At 51.7% G+C, this 19861-nt stretch overlaps 1 protein-coding gene across 3 annotated transcripts in view; it reads left to right on the forward strand.

Moving 5' to 3' along the window:
* The window catches only part of DNAI1 (dynein axonemal intermediate chain 1), a 563096-nt gene extending 543552 nt beyond the window's left edge, over window positions 1–19544 (forward strand). For all 3 annotated transcript variants that reach the window (XM_063957492.1, XM_063957493.1, XM_063957494.1), the window contains exon 20: window positions 19299–19544. In XM_063957492.1, coding sequence (XP_063813562.1) covers window positions 19299–19529 — 231 coding nt within the window. In that variant the 3' untranslated portion in view covers window positions 19530–19544. The remainder of the gene's footprint in view (window positions 1–19298) is intronic.
* Window positions 19545–19861: the final 317 nt, after the last annotated feature.

Consider the following 19861-nt stretch of genomic DNA (forward strand, 5'->3'; position numbering starts at 1 on the left):
GACAGTGACTGATTATGGATATTTATGCACGGAATGGGGTAACCTTGTCATGGGCACATTCTCTCTGGTCTTAGATGCACAGTATGAAATATTAATAATGCACAGTTTATGTTCGGTCTGCTGACTGTCACATCACAGCGTAAGCCAGATCCCCCTGAGCGGAGTATAAATCATCCATTCATCCATATGTTTCTTGTGCTCTAATAATATGTTTAGCTGCGAGGAGGGAATACACTTCTACACACAGCGTGGTCCTCAGTGTGCCCGCGTTTCCCATCTGCTCTCTGCCCCGCTCACCGGCCTGATATCTCTGCCCCGTCCCTGGGGATACACACCCTCTTATCTCTGCCCCGTGCCTGGGGGTACACAGCCTGTTATCTCTGCCCCGTCCCTGGGGATACACACCTTCTTATCTCTGCCCTGTGCCTGGGGATACACAGCCTGTTATCTCTGCCCCGTGCCTGGGGGTACACAGCCTGTTATCTCTGCCCAGTGTCTGGGGGTACACAGCCTGTTATCTCTGCCCCGTGTCTGGGGGTACACAGCTTCTTATCTCTGCCCCGTGCCTGGGGGTACACAGCTACACAGCCTGTTATCTCTGCCCCGTGCCTGGGGGTACACAGCCTCTTATCTCTGCCCCGTGCCTGGGGGTACACAGCCTGTTATCTCTGCCCCGTGCCTGGGGGTACACAGCCTGTTATCTCTGCCCCGTGCCTGGGGGTACACAGCCTGTTATCTCTGCCCCGTGCCTGGGGGTACACAGCCTGTTATCTCTGCCCCGTGCCTGGGGGTACACAGCCTGTTATCTCTGCCCCGTGCCTGGGGGTACACAGCCTCTTATCTCTGCCCCGTGCCTGGGGGTACACAGCCTGTTATCTCTGCCCCGTGCCTGGGGGTACACAGCCTCTTATCTCTGCCCCGTGCCTGGGGGTACACAGCCTGTTATCTCTGCCCCGTGCCTGGGGGTACACAGCCTGTTATCTCTGCCCAGTGCCTGGGGGTACACAGCCTGTTATCTCTGCCCAGTGCCTGCGGGTACACAGCCTGTTATCTCTGCCCAGTGTCTGGGGGTACACAGCCTGTTATCTCTGCCCCGTGCCTGGGGATACACAGCCTGTTATATCTGCCCAGTGTCTGGGGGTACAGAGGCTCTTATCTCTGCCCCATGCCTGGGGGTACACAGCTTCGTATCTCTGCCCAGTGTCTGGGGGTACACAGCCTCTTATCTCTGCCCAGTGTCTGGGGGTACACACCCTCTTATCTCTGCCCCGTGCCTGGGGGTACACAGCCTCTTATCTCTGCCCCGTGCCTGCGGGTACACAGCCTGTTATCTCTGCCCAGTGTCTGGGGGTACACAGCCTGTTATCTCTGCCCCGTGCCTGGGGATACACAGCCTGTTATATCTGCCCAGTGTCTGGGGGTACAGAGGCTCTTATCTCTGCCCCATGCCTGGGGGTACACAGCTTCGTATCTCTGCCCAGTGTCTGGGGGTACACAGCCTCTTATCTCTGCCCCGTGTCTGGGGGTACACAGCCTCTTATCTCTGCCCCGTGCCTGGGGATACACAGCCTGTTATCTCTGCCCCGTGCCTGAGGATACACAGCCTGTTTTCTCTAACGTCCTAAGTGGATGCTGGGGACTCCGTAAGGACCATGGGGAATAGCGGCTCCGCAGGAGACTGGGCACATCTAAAGAAAGCTTTAGGATTATCTGGTGTGCACTGGCTCCTCCCCCTATGACCCTCCTCCAAGCCTCAGTTAGATCTCTGTGCCCGAACGAGAAGGGTGCACACTAGGGGCTCTCCTGAGCTTCTTAGTGAAAGTTTTAGTTTAGGTTTTTTATTTTCAGTGAGACCCGCTGGCAACAGGCTCACTGCATCGAGGGACTAAGGGGAGAAGAAGCGAACTCACCTGCGTGCAGAGTGGATTGGGCTTCTTAGGCTACTGGACATTAGCTCCAGAGGGACGATCACAGGCCCAGCTTGGATGGGTCCCAGAGCCGCGCCGCCGGCCCCCTTACAGAGCCAGAAGGCAGAAGAGGTCCGGAAAATCGGCGGCAGAAGACGTCCTGTCTTCAACAAGGTAGCGCACAGCACTGCAGCTGTGCGCCATTGCTCTCAGCACACTTCACACTCCGGTCACTGAGGGTGCAGGGCGCTGGGGGGGGGCGCCCTGAGACGCAATAATAAACACCTTGGATGGCAAAAAATGCATCACATATAGCTCCTGGGCTATATGGATGCATTTAACCCCTGCCAAAATACATAAAAAAATGGGAGATAAGGCCGCCGATAAGGGGGCGGAGCCTATCTCCTCAGCACACTGGCGCCATTTTCCCTCACAGCTCCGTTGGAGGGAAGCTCCCTGGCTCTCCCCTGCAGTCACTACACTACAGAAAGGGTTAAAAAAGAGAGGGGGGCACAAATTAGGCGCAGTATTAACTATACAGCAGCTATAAGGGGAAAAACACTTATATAAGGTTATCCCTGTATATATATAGCACTCTGGTGTGTGCTGGCAAACTCTCCCTCTGTCTCCCTAAAGGGCTAGTGGGGTCCTGTCCTCTATCAGAGCATTCCCTGTGTGTGTGCTGTATGTCGGTACTTTTGTGTCGACATGTATGAGGAGAAAAATTATGTGGAGACGGAGCAGATTGCCTGTAATAGTGATGTCACCCCCTAGGGGGTCGACACCTGAGTGGATGAACTGTTGGAAGAAATTACGTGACAGTGTCAGCTCTGTATAAAAGACAGTGGTTGACATGAGACAGCCGGCTACTCAGCTTGTGCCTGTCCAGACGTCTCATAGGCCGTCAGGGGCTCTAAAGCGCCCGTTACCTCAGATGGCAGATATAGACGCCGACACGGATACTGACTCCAGTGTCGACAGTGAAGAGACAAATGTGACTTCCAGTAGGGCCACACGTTACATGATTGAGGCAATAAAAAATGTTTTACACATTTCTGATAATACGAGTACCACCAAAAAGGGGTATTATGTTCGGTGAGGAAAAACTACCTGTAGTTTTCCTGAATCTGAGAAATTAAATGAGGTGTGTGATGATGCGTGGTTTTCCCCCGATAACAACTGATAATTTCTAAAATGTTATTGGCATTATATCCTTTCCCGCCAGAGGTTAGGGTGCGTTGGGAAACACCCCCTAGGGTGGATAAAGCGCTCACACGCTTGTAAGGGCTCTACCCTCTCCTGAGATGGCCGCCCTTAAGGATCCTGCTGATAGAAAGCAGGAGGGTATCCTAAAATGTATTTACACACATACTGGTGTTATACTGCGACCAGCAATCGCCTCAGCCTGGATGTGCAGTGCTGGGTTGGCGTGGTCGGATTCCCTGACTGAAAATATTGATACCCTAGATAGGGACAGTATATTTTTGCCTATAGAGCATTTGAAAGATGCATTTCTATATATGCGTGATGCACAGCGGAATATTTGCCGACTGGCATCAAGTCTAAGTGCGTTGTCCATTTCTACCAGTAGAGGGTTATGGACACGTCAGTGGTCAGGTGATGCGTATTCCAAACGGCATTTGGAAGTATTGCCTTATTAAGGGGAGGAGTTATTTAGGGTCGGTCTTTCAGACCTGGTGGCCACGGCAACAGCTGGGAAATCCACGTTTGAACCCCAGGTCGCCTCTCAACATGAGAAGACGCCGTATTATCAGGCGCAGTCTTTTCGTGGATAAGCGGGCAAAAGGTTCCTCATTTCTGCCCCGTGACAGAGGGAGAGGAAAAAGGCTGCAGAAATCAGTCAGTTCCCAGGAACAGAAACCCTCTCCCGCCTCTGCCAAGCCCTCAGTATACGCTGGGGCTTTACAAGCAGAATCAGGCACGGTGGGGGGCCCGTCTCAATGAATTTCAGCGCGCAGTGGGCTCACTCGCAAGTAGACCCCTGGATCCTTCAGGTGATATCTCAGGGGTACAAATTAGAATTCGAGACGTCTTCCCCTCGCCGTTTCCTAAAGTCGGCTTTACCGATGTCTCCTTCTGACAGGGAGACAGTTTTGGAAGCCATTCACAAGCTGTATTCCCAGCAGGTGATAATCAAGATACCCCTCCTGCAACAGGGAACGGGGTATTATTCCACACTGTTGTGGTACCGAAGCCGGACGGCTCGGTGAGACCGATTCTAAATCTAAAATCTTTGAACACTTACATACAGAGGTTCAAATTCAAGATTGAGTCACTCAGAGCAGTGATTGCGAACCTGGAAGAAGGGGACTACATGATGTCTCGGAACATCAAGGATGCTTACCTTCATGTCAAAATTTGCCCTTCTCACCAAGGGTACCTCAGGTTTATGGTACAGAACTGTCACTATCAGTTCAGACGCTGCCGTATGGATGGTCCACGGCACCCCGGGTCTTTACCAAGGTAATGGCCGAAATGATGATATTCCTTCAAAGGAAGGGAATTTTAGTTATCCCTTACTTGGACAATTCCATGATAAGGGTAAGATCCAGGGAACAGTTGGAGGTCGGTGTAGCACTATCTCAGGTAGTGTTGCTGCAGCACGGTTGGATTCTCAATATTCCAAAATCGTAGCTGGTTCCGACGACTTGTCTTCTGTTCCTAGGTATGATCCTGGAAACAGTCCAGAAAAAGGTGTTTCTCCCGGAGGAGAAAGCCAGGGAGTTATCCGAGCTAGTCAGGAACCTCCTAAAACCGAGCCAAGTCTCAGTGCATCAATGCACAAGGGTTCTGGGTAAAATGGTGGCTTCCTACGAAGCAATCCCATTCGGCAGATTCCACGCAAGAACTTTCCAGTGGGACCTGCTGGACAAATGGTCCGGGTCGCATCTTCAGATGCATCAGCGGATAACCCTGTCACCAAGGACAAGGGGTCCCTCCTGTGGTGGTTGCAGAGTGCTCATCTTCTAGAGGGCCGCAGATTCGGCATTCAGGACTGGGTCCTGGTAACCACGGATGCCAGCCTGCGAGGCTGGGGAGCAGTCACACAGGGAAGGAATATCCAGGACTTATGGTCAAGCCTGGAGACATCACTTCACATAAATATCCTGAAGCTAAGGGACATTTACAATGCTCTAAGCTTAGCAAGACCTCTGCTTCAAGGTCAGCCGGTGTTGATCCAGTCGGACAACATCACGGCAGTCAGCCACGTAAACAGACAGGGTGGCACAAGAAGCAGGAGGGCAATGGCAGAAGCTGCAAGGATTCTTCGCTGGGCGGAAAATCATGTGATAGCACTGTCAGCAGTATTCATTCCGGGAGTGGACAACTGGGAAGCAGACTTCCTCAGCACGACCTCCACCCGGGAGAGTGGGGACTTCACCCAGAAGTCTTCCACATGATTATAAACTGTTGGGAGAAACTCGACAGGTATTGCGCCAGGTCCAGGGACCCTCAGGCAATAGCTGTAGACGCTCTGGTAACACCGTGGGTGTACCAGTCAGGGTATGTGTTCCCTCCTCTGCCTCTCATACCCAAGGTACTGAGATTGATAAGATGGAGAGGAGTAAGCACTATATTCGTGGCTCCGGATTGGCCAAGAAGGACTTGGTAACCGGAACTTCAGGAGATGCTCACGGAGGATCCGTGGCCTCTACCTCTAAGAAGGGACCTGCTCCAGCAAGGACCCTGTCTGTTCCAAGACTTACCGCGGCTGCGTTTGACGGCATGGCGGTTGAACGCCGGATCCTGAAGGAAAAAAGGCATTCCGGATGAAGTCATCCCTATCCTGATCAAAGCCAGGAAGGATGTAACCGCAAAAACATTATCACCGCAATTGGCGAAAATATGTTGCGTGGTGCGAGGCCAGTAAGGCCCGATGGTGGAAATTCAACTGGGTCGATTCCTACATTTCCTGCAAACAGGAGTGTCTATGGGCCTGAAATTGGGGTCCATTAAGGTTCAAATTTTGGCCCTATCAATTTTCTTCCAAAAAGAACTAGCTTCAGTCCCTGAAGTTCAGACGTTTGTAAAAGGGGTACTGCATATACAGCCTCCTTTTGTGCCTCCAGTGGCACTTTGGGATCTCAATGTAGTTTTGGGTTCCAAAAGTCACATTGGTTTGAACCACTTAAATCTGTGGAGTTAAAATATCTCACATGGAAAGTGGTCATGCTGTTGGCCCTGGCCTGGGCCAGGCGCGTGTCAGAATTGGCGGCTTTATCCTGAAATAGCCCTTATCTGATGTTCCATTCGGACAGGGCGGAATTGAGGACTCGTCCTCAGTTTCTCCCTAAGGTGGTTTCAGCGTTTCACCTGAACCAACCTATTTGTGGTGCCTGCGGCTACTAGGGACTTGGAGGACTCCAAGTTGCTAGACGTTGTCAGGGCCCTGAAAATATATGTTTCCAGGAGGGCTGGAGTCAGGAAATCTGACTCGCTGTTTATCCTGTATGCACCCAACAAGCTGGGTGCTCCTGCTTCTAAGCAGACTATTGCTCGTTGGATTTGTAGTACAATTCAGCTTGCACATTCTGTGGCAGGCCTGCCACAGCCAAAATCTGTAAATGCCCACTCCACAAGGAAGGTGGGCTCATCTTGGGCGGCTGCCCGAGGGGTCTCGGCTTTACAACTTTGCCGAGCAGCTACTTGGTCAGGAGCAAATACGTTTGTAAAATTCTACAAATTTGATAACCTGGCTGAGGAGGACCTGGAGTTCTCTCATTTGGTGCTGCAGAGTCATCCGCACTCTCCCGCCCGTTTGGGAGCTTTGGTATAATCCCCATGGTCCTTACGGAGTCCCCAGCATCCACTTAGGACGTTAGAGAAAATAAGAATTTACTTACCGATAATTCTATTTCTCATAGTCCGTAGTGGATGCTGGGCGCCCATCCCAAGTGCGGATTGTCTGCAATACTTGTACATAGTTATTGTTACAAAAATCGGGTTATTATTGTTGTGAGCCATCTTTCAGAGGCTCTTCTGTTATCATGCTGTTAACTGGGTTCAGATCACAGGTTATACGGTGTGATTGGTGTGGCTGGTATGAGTCTTACCCGGGATTCAAAATCCTTCCTTATTGTGGGTACGCTCGTCCGGGCACAGTATCCTAACTGAGGCTTGGAGGAGGGTCATAGGGGGAGGAGCCAGTGCACACCAGATAGTCCTAAAGCTTTCTTTAGATGTGCCCAGTCTCCTGCGGAGCCGCTATTCCCCATGGTCCTTACGGAGTCCCCAGCATCCACTACGGACTATGAGAAATAGAATTATCGGTAAGTAAATTCTTATTATCTCTGCCCCGTGCCTGGGGGTACACAGCCTGTTATCTCTGCCCCGTGCCTGGGGGTACACTGCCTGTTATCTCTGCCCCGTGCCTGGGGGTACACTGCCTGTTATCTCTGCCCAGTGCCTGGGGGTACACAGCCTCTTATCTCTGCCCCGTGCCTGGGGGTACACAGCCTCTTATCTCTGCCCCGTGCCTGGGGGTACACAGCCACTTATCACTGCACAGCGCCTGGGCACACACAGCGTGTACTCACTGTACAGCGCCTGGGCACACACAGCGTGTACTCACTGCACAGCGCCTGGGCACACACAGCATGTAATCACTGCACAGCGCCTGGGCACACACAGCGTGTAATCACTGCACAGCGCCTGGGCTCACACAGCGTGTACTCACTGCACAGTGCCTGGGCTCACACAGCGTGTAATCACTGCACAGAGCCTGGGCACACACAGCATGTAATCACTGCACAGCGCCTGGGCGCACACAGAGCGTGTAATCACTGCACAGTGCCTGGGCGCACACAGCATGTAATCCCTGCACAGCGCCTGGGCTCACACAGCGTGTAATCACTGCACAGCGCCTGGGCACACACAGAGCGTGTAATCACTGCACAGCGCCTGGGCACACACAGCGTGTACTCACTGCACAGCGCCTGGGCTCACACAGCGTGTACTAACTACACAGCTCCTGGGCACACACAGCGTGTAATCACTGCACAGCACCTGGGCTCACACAGCGTGTAATCACTGCACAGCGCCTGGGCTCACACAGCATGTACTCACTGCACAGCGCCTGGGCTCACACAGCGTGTACTCACTGCACAGCGCCTGGGCTCACACAGCGTGTAATCACTGCACAGCGCCTGGGCTCACACAGCGTGTAATCACTGCACAGCGCCTGGGCTCACACAGCATGTACTCACTGCACAGCGCCTGTGCTCACACAGCGTGTACTCACTGCACAGCGCCTGGGCTCACACATGTGTAATCACTGCACAGCGCCTGGGCTCACACAGCGTGTAATCACTGCACAGCGCCTGGGCTCACACAGCGTGTAATCACTGCACAGCGCCTGGGCGCACACAGCGTGTACTCACTGCACAGCGTCTGGGCGCACACAGCGTGTACTCACTGCACAGCGCCTGGGCACACACAGCGTGTACTCACTGCACAGCGCCTGGGCTCACACAGCGTGTACTCACTGCACAGCGCCTGGGCACACACAGCGTGTAATCACTGCACAGCGCCTGGGCTCACACAGCGTGTAATCACTGCACAGCGCCTGGGCTCACACAGCGTGTACTCACTGCACAGCGCCTGGGCACACACAGCGTGTAATCACTGCACAGCGCCTGGGCTCACACAGCGTGTACTCACTGCACAGCGCCTGGGCTCACACAGCGTGTAATCACTGCACAGCGCCTGGGCTCACAGAGCGTGCAATCACTGCACAGCGCCTGGGCACTCACAGCGTGTACTCACTGCACAGCTCCTGGGCACACACAGCGTGTACTCACTGCACAGCGCCTGGGCTCACACAGCGTGTACTCACTGCACAGCGCCTGGGCTCACACAGCGTGTAATCACTGCACAGCGCCTGGGCTCACACAGCGTGTAATCACTGCACAGCGCCTGGGCGCACACAGAGCGTGTAATCACTGCACAGCGCCTGGGCTCACACAGCGTGTACTCACTGCACAGCGCCTGGGCTCACACAGCATGTAATCACTGCACAGCGCCTGGGCTCACACAGCGTGTACTCACTGCACAGCGCCTGGGCTCACACAGCGTGTACTCACTGCACAGCGCCTGGGCTCACACAGCGTGTAATCACTGCACAGCGCCTGGGCACACACAGCGTGTACTTACTGCACAGCGCCTGGGCAAACACAGCGTGTACTCACTGCACAGCGCCTGGGCACACACAGCGTGTAATCACTGCACAGCGCCTGGGCACACACAGCGTGTAATCACTGCACAGCGCCTGGGCACACACAGCGTGTAATCACTGCACAGCGCCTGGGCTCACACAGCGTGTACTCACTGCACAGCGCCTGAGCTCACACAGCGTGTAATCACTGCACAGCGCCTGGGCACACACAGCGTGTAATCACTGCACAGCGCCTGGGCACACACAGCGTGTAATCACTGCACAGCGTCTGGGCACACACAGCATGTACTCACTGCACAGCGCCTGGGCACACACAGCGTGTAATCACTGCACAGCGCCTGGGCACACACAGCGTGTAATCACTGCACAGCGCCTGGGCACACACAGCGTGTAATCACTGCACAGCGCCTGGGCTCACACAGCGTGTAATCACTGCACAGCGCCTGGGCACACACAGCGTGTACTCACTGCACAGCGCCTGGGCACACACAGCGTGTAATCACTGCACAGCGCCTGGGCACACACAGCGTGTAATCACTGCACAGCGCCTGGGCTCACACAGAGCGTGTAATCACTGCACAGCGCCTGGGCTCACACAGCGTGTAATCACTGCACAGCGCCTGGGCACACACAGCGTGTAATCACTGCACAGTGCCTGGGCACACACAGCGTGTACTCACTGCACAGCGCCTGGGCACACACAGCGTGTAATCACTGCACAGCGCCTGGGCACACACAGCGTGTAATCACTGCACAGCGCCTGGGCACACACAGCGTGTAATCACTGCACAGCGCCTGGGCTCACACAGCGTGTACTCACTGCACAGCGCCTGGGCACACACAGCGTGTACTCACTGCACAGCGCCTGGGCACACACAGCGTGTAATCACTGCACAGCGCCTGGGCACACACAGCGTGTAATCACTGCACAGCGCCTGGGCTCACACAGAGCGTGTAATCACTGCACAGCGCCTGGGCTCACACAGCGTGTAATCACTGCACAGCGCCTGGGCACACACAGCGTGTAATCACTGCACAGTGCCTGGGCACACACAGCGTGTACTCACTGCACAGCACCTGGGCACACACAGCGTGTACTCACTGCACAGCGCCTGGGCTCACACAGCGTGTAATCACTGCACAGCGCCTGGGCTCACACAGCGTGTAATCACTGCACAGCACCTGGGCTCACAGAGCGTGTAATCACTGCACAGCGCCTGGGCACACACAGCGTGTAATCACTGCACAGCACCTGGGCTCACACAGCGTGTAATCACTGCACAGCGCCTGGGCTCACACAGCGTGTACTAACTGCACAGCGCCTGGGCACACACAGCGTGTAATCACTGCACAGCGCCTGGGCTCACACAGCGTGTAATCACTGCACAGCACCTGGGCTCACAGAGCGTGTAATCACTGCACAGCGCCTGGGCACACACAGCGTGTAATCACTGCACAGCACCTGGGCTCACAGAGCGTGTAATCACTGCACAGCGCCTGGGCTCACACAGCGTGTAATCACTGCACAGCGCCTGGGCTCACACAGCGTGTAATCACTGCACAGCGCTTGGGCTCACACAGCGTGTAATCACTGCACAGCACCTGGGCTCACACAGCGTGTAATCACTGCACAGCACCTGGGCTCACACAGCGTGTAATCACTGCACAGCGCCTGGGCACAAACAGGTGGCGGATACATATACGCAGTTCTCATACGTATGAATATTGAAATTATAATTCCAACGTGAGTTCCAACATGGAATCCCAGCCCTGATTATGTGATATTTATTTACAGGCAAATCAAATCCTACAGAATAAGCTATACACAGTGGTGATAGATATATATACAAATGTTATCACCCCAAACTCCGTTCCCTGCTCGCTGCCTCAGGGCAGAACAATCTGACATGATTTTCCACACTTTGGAATGTGACTGGGAAACCCATAATTAGCTGGGATCAGTATGAAATACCTACAATCCAAATCCTGACCGTCAAATTACCGACAAGGTCAAAATACCAACATTTAAAATGTCGACGCTGTCAAACTGCCGACATTTAAAATGTCAACAGGTCAAAAAGTCATCACAAGTTTTTCATTGGTTGATGTGTATGTTGACACAGGTCGGCATGGACACGGTATAAGTGTACTCGCTGCGTTTGGCACACTATTATATTCCCCCTCCAGGTCCACTGGGATGGTAAGGTACAGTATGAACAGGTCAGTTTCAATGAAAAAAATCATGAAAAACTAATTTCAAATGTCGGTATTTTGACTATGTCGTTATTTTGACTTTGTCTGTATTTTGACTGTCGGGATTTTGATTGTAGGTAAATTGACTGCATCCCAATTAGCTATTGTAGTGAACACAATGGGAATCTGCCAGTGTGAATTGGTGAGGCTGGGTACAGTATAGAAGGCAACTAGGAGACGTAGGATCAGAAGGAGAGAGTGAAGAAGCTAGGTGTAAGGGGAGAAAGGAAAGAATGTTTAGAACAGTAACTATGTACGTGCGAGGGGTTGGGTTTGAAGTGTGAATATATCCGCTCGCCTCGGTGTTAGCATCGACAATTGGGACTTGTTGGTAGTAGCTAAAATGATCTTATGTTGTCATTGTCTCTGGCCTGCATGTAACTGCACAATAGGCCAGCTAGTTTATACTCGCCATAGGTGTTCTGATCTAAATCATACTTACCTGCTCTCCTGGAATGGCCAGGAGGCTCCTGAAAATCGTTTGGCGCTCCCGGCCACCCGCAAAAGTTGGCAAGTTTCCCGGCCAGCAGCCAAGCCCCCGCACCCCAAGGAGAAACACTCTTACAGTATATCCCTCACAGCAGTGGTGCCGATGACGTGATTCGCATCATCATGACCGTGCCGACTGCCCCACTATGCCGGTAATCTTGGCATAGTGTAGTGGGGGAAGGACCATGATGATGCAGTCTCGCAGCCACACCCCTACTCCTCCCAATCACGCCCCCTGTGCCTCCCCATCATGCCGCCCCATGCCATACCACAGCCCGTGCTGCCAGAGGGTCAGCACCTATGATGTAAATGTACACCTGTGGATTCCAGTGTCCGTGTGATTGTAAACACATTCTGTGTTATACTGCGGCCCGAGCAGTATAAACCTTCTCCCTACACAATGACCCATAATCCTATATCTCCATCTATATACAGATACAGTACACAAAACATTGTTTTCTAATTTACCTCATATATTCAAACCTATTTAATCTATTTCTTGCTATAAAATCTAAACCTGTACCATTCATAAAATCACCTTTCATCATTAATGATATCTTCATTCAGACAATAACTCTGATTCTAAATTATAGCTTATGCAAACATTTACCTATCTAGCAACAGATCATTCTGACAGGACCTCAGGATTGCTCTCTGGGAGCACAGTGTCATTACCTCAGGATTGCTCTCTGGGAGCACAGTGTCATTACCCCTGAATTGCTCTCTGGGAGCACAGTGTCATTACCTCAGGATTGCTCTCTGGGAGCACAGTGTCATTACCTCAGGATTGCTCTCTGGGAGCACAGTGTCATTACCTCAGGATTGCTCTCTGGGAGCACAGTGTCATTACCTCAGGATTGCTCTCTGGGAGCACAGTGTCATTACCTCAGGATTGCTCTCTGGGAGCACAGTGTCATTACCTCAGGATTGCTCTCTGGGAGCACAGTGTCATTACCTCAGGATTGCTCTCTGGGAGCACAGTGTCATTACCTCAGGATTGCTCTCTGGGAGCACAGTGTCATTACCTCAGGATTGCTCTCTGGGAGCACAGTGTCATTACCTCAGGATTGCTCTCTGGGAGCACAGTGTCATTACCTCAGGATTGCTCTCTGGGAGCACAGTGTCATTACCTCAGGATTGCTCTCTGGGAGCACAGTGTCATTACCTCAGGATTGCTCTCTGGGAGCACAGTGTCATTACCTCTGGATTGCTCTCTGGGAGCACAGTGTCATTACCTCAGGATTGCTCTCTGGGAGCACAGTGTCATTACCCCAGAATTGCTGTCTGGGAGCACAGTGTCATTACCTCAGGATTGCTCTCTGGGAGCACAGTGTCATTACCTCAGGATTGCTCTCTGGGAGCACAGTGTCATTACCTCAGGATTGCTCTCTGGGAGCACAGTGTCATTACCTCAGGATTGCTCTCTGGGAGCACAGTGTCATTACCTCAGGATTGCTCTCTGGGAGCACAGTGTCATTACCTCAGGATTGCTCTCTGGGAGCACAGTGTCATTACCTCAGGATTGCTCTCTGGGAGCACAGTGTCATTACCTCAGGATTGCTCTCTGGGAGCACAGTGTCATTACCTCAGGATTGCTCTCTGGGAGCACAGTGTCATTACCTCAGGATTGCTCTCTGGGAGCACAGTGTCATTACCTCAGGATTGCTCTCTGGGAGCACAGTGTCATTACCTCAGGATTGCTCTCTGGGAGCACAGTGTCATTACCTCAGGATTGCTCTCTGGGAGCACAGTGTCATTACCTCAGGATTGCTCTCTGGGAGCACAGTGTCATTACCTCAGGATTGCTCTCTGGGAGCACAGTGTCATTACCTCAGGATTGCTCTCTGGGAGCACAGTGTCATTACCTCAGGATTGCTCTCTGGGAGCACAGTGTCATTACCTCAGGATTGCTCTCTGGGAGCACAGTGTCATTACCCCAGGATTGCTCTCTGGGAGCACAGTGTCATTACCTCAGGATTGCTCTCTGGGAGCACAGTGTCATTACCTCAGGATTGCTCTCTGGGAGCACAGTGTCATTACCTCAGGATTGCTCTCTGGGAGCACAGTGTCATTACCTCAGGATTGCTCTCTGGGAGCACAGTGTCATTACCTCAGGATTGCTCTCTGGGAGCACAGTGTCATTACCTCAGGATTGCTCTCTGGGAGCACAGTGTCATTACCTCAGGATTGCTCTCTGGGAGCACAGTGTCATTACCTCAGGATTGCTCTCTGGGAGCACAGTGTCATTACCTCAGGATTGCTCTCTGGGAGCACAGTGTCATTACCTCAGGATTGCTCTCTGGGAGCACAGTGTCATTACCTCAGGATTGCTCTCTGGGAGCACAGTGTCATTACCTCAGGATTGCTCTCTGGGAGCACAGTGTCATTACCTCAGGATTGCTCTCTGGGAGCACAGTGTCATTACCTCTGGATTGCTCTCTGGGAGCACAGTGTCATTACCTCAGGATTGCTCTCTGGGAGCACAGTGTCATTACCTCAGGATTGCTCTCTGGGAGCACAGTGTCATTACCTCAGGATTGCTCTCTGGGAGCACAGTGTCATTACCTCAGGATTGCTCTCTGGGAGCACAGTGTCATTACCTCAGGATTGCTCTCTGGGAGCACAGTGTCATTACCTCAGGATTGCTCTCTGGGAGCACAGTGTCATTACCTCAGGATTGCTCTCTGGGAGCACAGTGTCATTACCTCAGGATTGCTCTCTGGGAGCACAGTGTCATTACCTCAGGATTGCTCTCTGGGAGCACAGTGTCATTACCTCAGGATTGCTCTCTGGGAGCACAGTGTCGGGATACTATGCTCCTAACCACTAGACTGTTCTTCTGAGGTTCTGTAGTCTGATTGCTGAAACACATCACAATGACACGCTGCTTACAGCTTTTTATTACTGTTTGTTTAGGAATTTAGCACAGGGAATTAATTGAAATGATAATATTTTGTCACCTTTTTCCTGGATACGGCACAGAGATGAATCCATTATTCTGTGACAGGAGGAGATGTTACAGAGACGCTTTGTGTACTGTATAGTCATTCCTGGCATTTCCTTTACTGACCTAGTAATCCAGGACAGAGCTTGTGCATGTGGAATAATGAAGATTATCTCACAATACGGCACTGTCCTCTGTCCATCTGTTGCCTTGTTCACACCACTAAGCAGTCATTCCGTTTCCCACTGCTATTCCTCCTCTCCACAGACATGCAGCCGATGTAGCCTATCTTCCAGCTGACTTATTAGTGTAATGAGCCTGGCTGACCTGTCTGTACGTGGCAGTGGGGTGGAAGGAATAGTGGTTACACAATGAGGCTAGCGTTGTGACCTTATCACTGTCAGTATGCACAATGTGATTGTGGTACTGCATCCCTGGGAGACACAAGAGAGGGTTAGAGGAACGGCACAGACCATCCCTTATCCTGGCCTGTCCTGTGATCTAATGAGCCGCCATAGGTCCTGATTGACCGATCCTAGAAGATCCTTAGACATCCAGTACATTTTCTTGTATACCCTGATCATTTTCACTTACTTTTGTATTTATAAATAATAAACCTGTTGTGTGTCACCTGTTGTATGTCTAGTGTGTGTGTCCTGTAGTGTGTCACGTGTGTTTCGCCTGTAGTGTGTCACATGTGTTTGGCCTGTAGTGTGTCACATGTATTTGGCCTGTAGTGTGTCATGTGTGTTTGGCCTGTAGTGTGTCACGTGTGTTTGGCCTGTAGTGTGTAACGTGTGTGTGGCCACTAGTGTGTCACGTGTATTTGGCCTGTAGTGTGTCACGTGTGTTTGGCCTGTAGTGTGTCACGTGTGTTTGGTCTGTAGTGTGTCACGTGTGTTTGGCCTGTAGTGCGTCATGTGTGTTTGGACTGTAGTGTGTTAAGTGTGTGGCCTCTAGTGTATCACATGTGTTTGGCCTGTAGTGTGTCACATGTGTTTGGCCTGTAGTATGTGTTTGGCCTGTAGTGTGTCCCGTGTGTTTGGCCTGTAGTGTGTCACGTGTGTTTGGCCTGTAGTGTGTCACGTGTGTTTGGCCTGCAGTGTGTCACGTGTGTTTGGCCTGTAGTGTGTCACGTGTGTTTGGCCTGCAGTGTGTCACGTGTGTTTGGCCTGTAATGTGTCAGATGTTTTGTCTGTAGTGTGGCCTATATTGTGTCACATGTTTTGCCTGTAGTGTGTCACATGTTTTGCCTGTAGTGTGTCACGTGTGTTTGGCCTGTTGTGTGTCACGTGTGTTTGGCCTGTAGTGTGTCACGTGTGTTTGGTCTGTAGTGTGTCACGTGTGTTTGACCTGTAGTGTGTCACATGTGTGTGGCCTCTAGTGTGTCACGTGTGTTTGGCCTCTAGTGTGTCACGTGTGTTTGGCCTCTAGTGTGTCACGTGTGTTTGGCCTGTAGTGTGTCACGTGTGTTTGGCCTGTAGTGTGTCACGTGTGTTTGGCCTGTAGTGCGTCACGGGTGTTTGGCCTGTAGTGTGTTACTTGTGTGTGGCCTCTAGTGTATCACATGTGTTTGGCCTGTAGTGTGTCACGTGTGTTTGGCCTGTAGTATGTGTTTGGCCTGTAGTGTGTCCCGTGTGTTTGGCCTGCAGTGTCACGTGTGTTTGGCCTGTAGTGTGTCCCATGTGTTTGGCCTGTAGTGTGTCACGTGTGTTTGGCCTGTAGTGTGTCACGTGTGTTTGGCCTGCAGTGTGTCACGTGTATTTGGCCTGCAGTGTGTCACATGTGTTTGGCCTCTAGTTTGTCACATGAGTTTGGCCTCTAGTGTGTCACGTGTGTTTGGCCTGCAGTGTGTCACGTGTGTTTGGCCTGCAGTGTGTCCCGTATGTTTTGCCTGTAATGTGTCACATGTTTTGCCTGTAGTGTGGCCTATATTGTGTCACATGTTTTGCCTGTAGTGTGTCACATGTTTTGCCTGTAGTGTCTCACGTGTGTTTGGCCTGCAGTGTGTCACATGTGTTTGGCCTGTAGTGTGTCACGTGTGTTGTGCCTGTAGTGTGTCACCTGTGTTTGGCCTATAGTGTGTCACGTGTATGTGGCCTCTAGTGTGTCACGTGTATTTGGCCTGCAGTGTGTTACGTGTGTTTGGTCTGTAGTGTGTCACGTGTGTTTGGCCTGTAGTGCGTCACGTGTGTTTGGCCTGTAGTGTGTTACGTGTGTGTGGCCTCTAGTGTATCACATGTGTTTGGCCTGTTGTGTGTCACGTGTGTTTGGCCTGTAGTATGTGTTTGGCCTTTAGTGTGTCCCGTGTGTTTGGCCTGCAGTGTCACGTGTGTTTGGCCTGTAGTGTGTCCCGTGTGTTTGGCCTGTAGTGTGTCACGTGTGTTTGGCCTGTAGTGTGTCACGTGTGTTTGGCCTGTAGTGTGTCACGTATATTTGGCCTGCAGTGTGTCACGTATGTTTGGCCTGCAGTGTGTCCCGTATGTTTTGCCTGTAATGTGTCACGTTTTGCCTGTAGTGTGGCCTATATTGTTTCACATGTTTTGCCTGTAGTGTGTCACATGTTTTGCCTGTAGTGTCTCACGTGTGTTTGGCCTGCAGTATGTCACATGTGTTTGGCCTGTAGTGTGTCACGTGTGTTGTGCCTGTAGTGTGTCACCTGTGTTTGGCCTATAGTGTGTCACGTGTATGTGGCCTGTAGTGTTTCACATGTGTTTGGTCTGTAGTGTGTCACGTGTGTTTGGCCTGTAGTGCGTCACGTGTGTTTGGCCTGTAGTGTGTTACGTGTGTGTGGCCTCTAGTGTATCACATGTGTTTGGCCACTAGTGTGTCACATGTGTTTGGCCTGTAGTGTGTCACGTGTGTTATGCCTGTAGTGTGTCACATGTGTTTGGCCTGTAGTGTGTCACGTGTGTTGTGCCTGTAGTGTGTCACGTGTATGTGGCCTGTAGTGTGTCACGTGTGTTTGGTCTGTAGTGTGTCACGTGTGTTTGGCCTGTAGTGCGTCACGTGTGTTTGGCCTGTAGTGTGTTACGTGTGTGTGGCCTCTAGTGTATCACATGTGTTTGGCCACTAGTGTGTCACATGTGTTTGGCCTGTAGTGTGTCACGTGTGTTATGCCTGTAGTGTGTCACCTGTGTTTGGCCTATAGTGTGTCACGTGTATGTGGTCTGTAGTTTGTCACGTGTGTTTGGCCTGTAGTATGTGTTTGGCCTGTAGTGTGTCCCGTGTGTTTGGCCTGCAGTGTCACGTGTGTTTGGCCTGTAGTGTGTTACGTGTGTGTGGCCTCTAGTGTATCACATGTGTTTGGCCACTAGTGTGTCACGTGTGTTTGGCTTGTAGTATGTGTTTGGCCTGCAGTGTCACGTGTGTTTGGCCTGTAGTGTGTCCCGTGTGTTTGGCCTGTAGTTTGTCACGTGTGTTTGGCCTGCAGTGTGTCACGTGTATTTGGCCTGCAGTGTGTCACATGTGTTTGGCCTCTAGTGTGTCACATGTGTTTGGCCTCTAGTGTGTCACGTGTGTTTGGCCTGCAGTGTGTCACGTGTGTTTGGCCTGCAGTGTGTCCCGTATGTTTGGCGTGTAATGTGTCACATGTTTTGCCTGTAGTGTGGCCTATATTGTGTCACATGTTTTGCCTGTAGTGTGTCACATGTTTTGCCTGTAGTGTCTCACGTGTGTTTGGCCTGTAGTGTGTCACATGTGTTTGGCCTGTAGTGTGTCACGTGTGTTTGGCCTTTAGTGTGTCATGTGTGTTTGGCCTGTAGTGTGTCACGTGTGTTTGGCCTGTAGTGTTTCACGTGTATGTGGCCTCTAGTGTGTCACGTGTGTTTGGCCTGTAGTGTGTCACATGTGTTTGGCCTGTAGTGTGTCACATGTGTTTGGCCTGTAGTGTGTCACGTGTGTTTGGTCTGTAGTGTGTCACGTGTGTTTGGCCTGTAGTGCGTCACGTGTGTTTGGCCTGTAGTGTGTTACGTGTGTGTAGCCTCTAGTGTATCACATGTGTTTGGCCTGTAGTGTGTCACGTATGTTTGGCCTGTAGTATGTGTTTGGCCTGTAGTGTGTCCCGTGTGTTTGGCCTGCAGTGTCACGTGTGTTTGGCCTGTAGTGTGTCACGTGTTTTTAGCCTGCAGTGTGTCACGTGTATTTGGCCTGCAGTGTGTCACGTGTGTTCGGCCTCTAGTGTGTCACGTGTGTTTGGCCTGCAGTGTGTGACGTGTGTTTGGCCTGCAGTGTGTCACGTGTGTTTGGCCTGCAGTGTGTCCCGTATATTTGGCCTGTAATGTGTCACATGTTTTGCAAGCAGTGTGGCCTATATTGTGTCACATGTTTTGCAAGCAGTGTGTCACGTGTGTTTGGCCTGCAGTGTTTCACGCATGTTTGGCCTGCCGTGTGTCACGCGTGTTTGGCCTGCCGTGTGTCACGCGTGTTTGGCCTGTAGTGTGCATTGATGTGAAGTACTGCATGCACCGTCCTACGTCCCTCACTCACTCTGCATTTCTTCCTATTTCAGGTCCACGTCTATGACTTGTCCGTCAATAAGTATGAAGCGCTCTGTCAGCAGGCCATCGTGGCCAAAAAGAAAACCAAACTGACTCATATTGAGTTCAATCCTGTCTACCCGGTAATCAATGTGGGAGATGATCGTGGACATGTCACGTGCCTGAAGCTGTCTCCAAACCTGCGCAAAATGCCAAAGGTACATCCTGAGCTGCCTGTAATAGCCAACTCCCATCTGTGGTAGCGGACTCCCTATCTGCAGCAGCGGACTCCTGCCTATAGTAGCCAACTCCCCACTTATAGTAGCGGGCTCCCCGCCTGTAGCAGCTAAGCTTTGCACCCGTTCTGTGTGTCATCTGTTGCTGTGTCGCCCAGCAATGGCGAGGGCAGAGTCCCTGAGTGATGTCTGGAATTGTGATCTCGTGACAAGGAGCATTTATCACCAGCATGTGATATTAAGGTGTCATTGTTTCTACATTCCACAACATCTTCCTCGTGTCTGCTCATATTCATCAGATCCTTTATTTTCAGTAAAATCCTGGCAGGTGCCCAACACGGGAGGCAGAGGAGGCGACT

This window comes from Pseudophryne corroboree, chromosome 1, assembly GCF_028390025.1.
Source record: "Pseudophryne corroboree isolate aPseCor3 chromosome 1, aPseCor3.hap2, whole genome shotgun sequence".
Lineage (NCBI taxonomy): Eukaryota > Metazoa > Chordata > Amphibia > Anura > Myobatrachidae > Pseudophryne > Pseudophryne corroboree.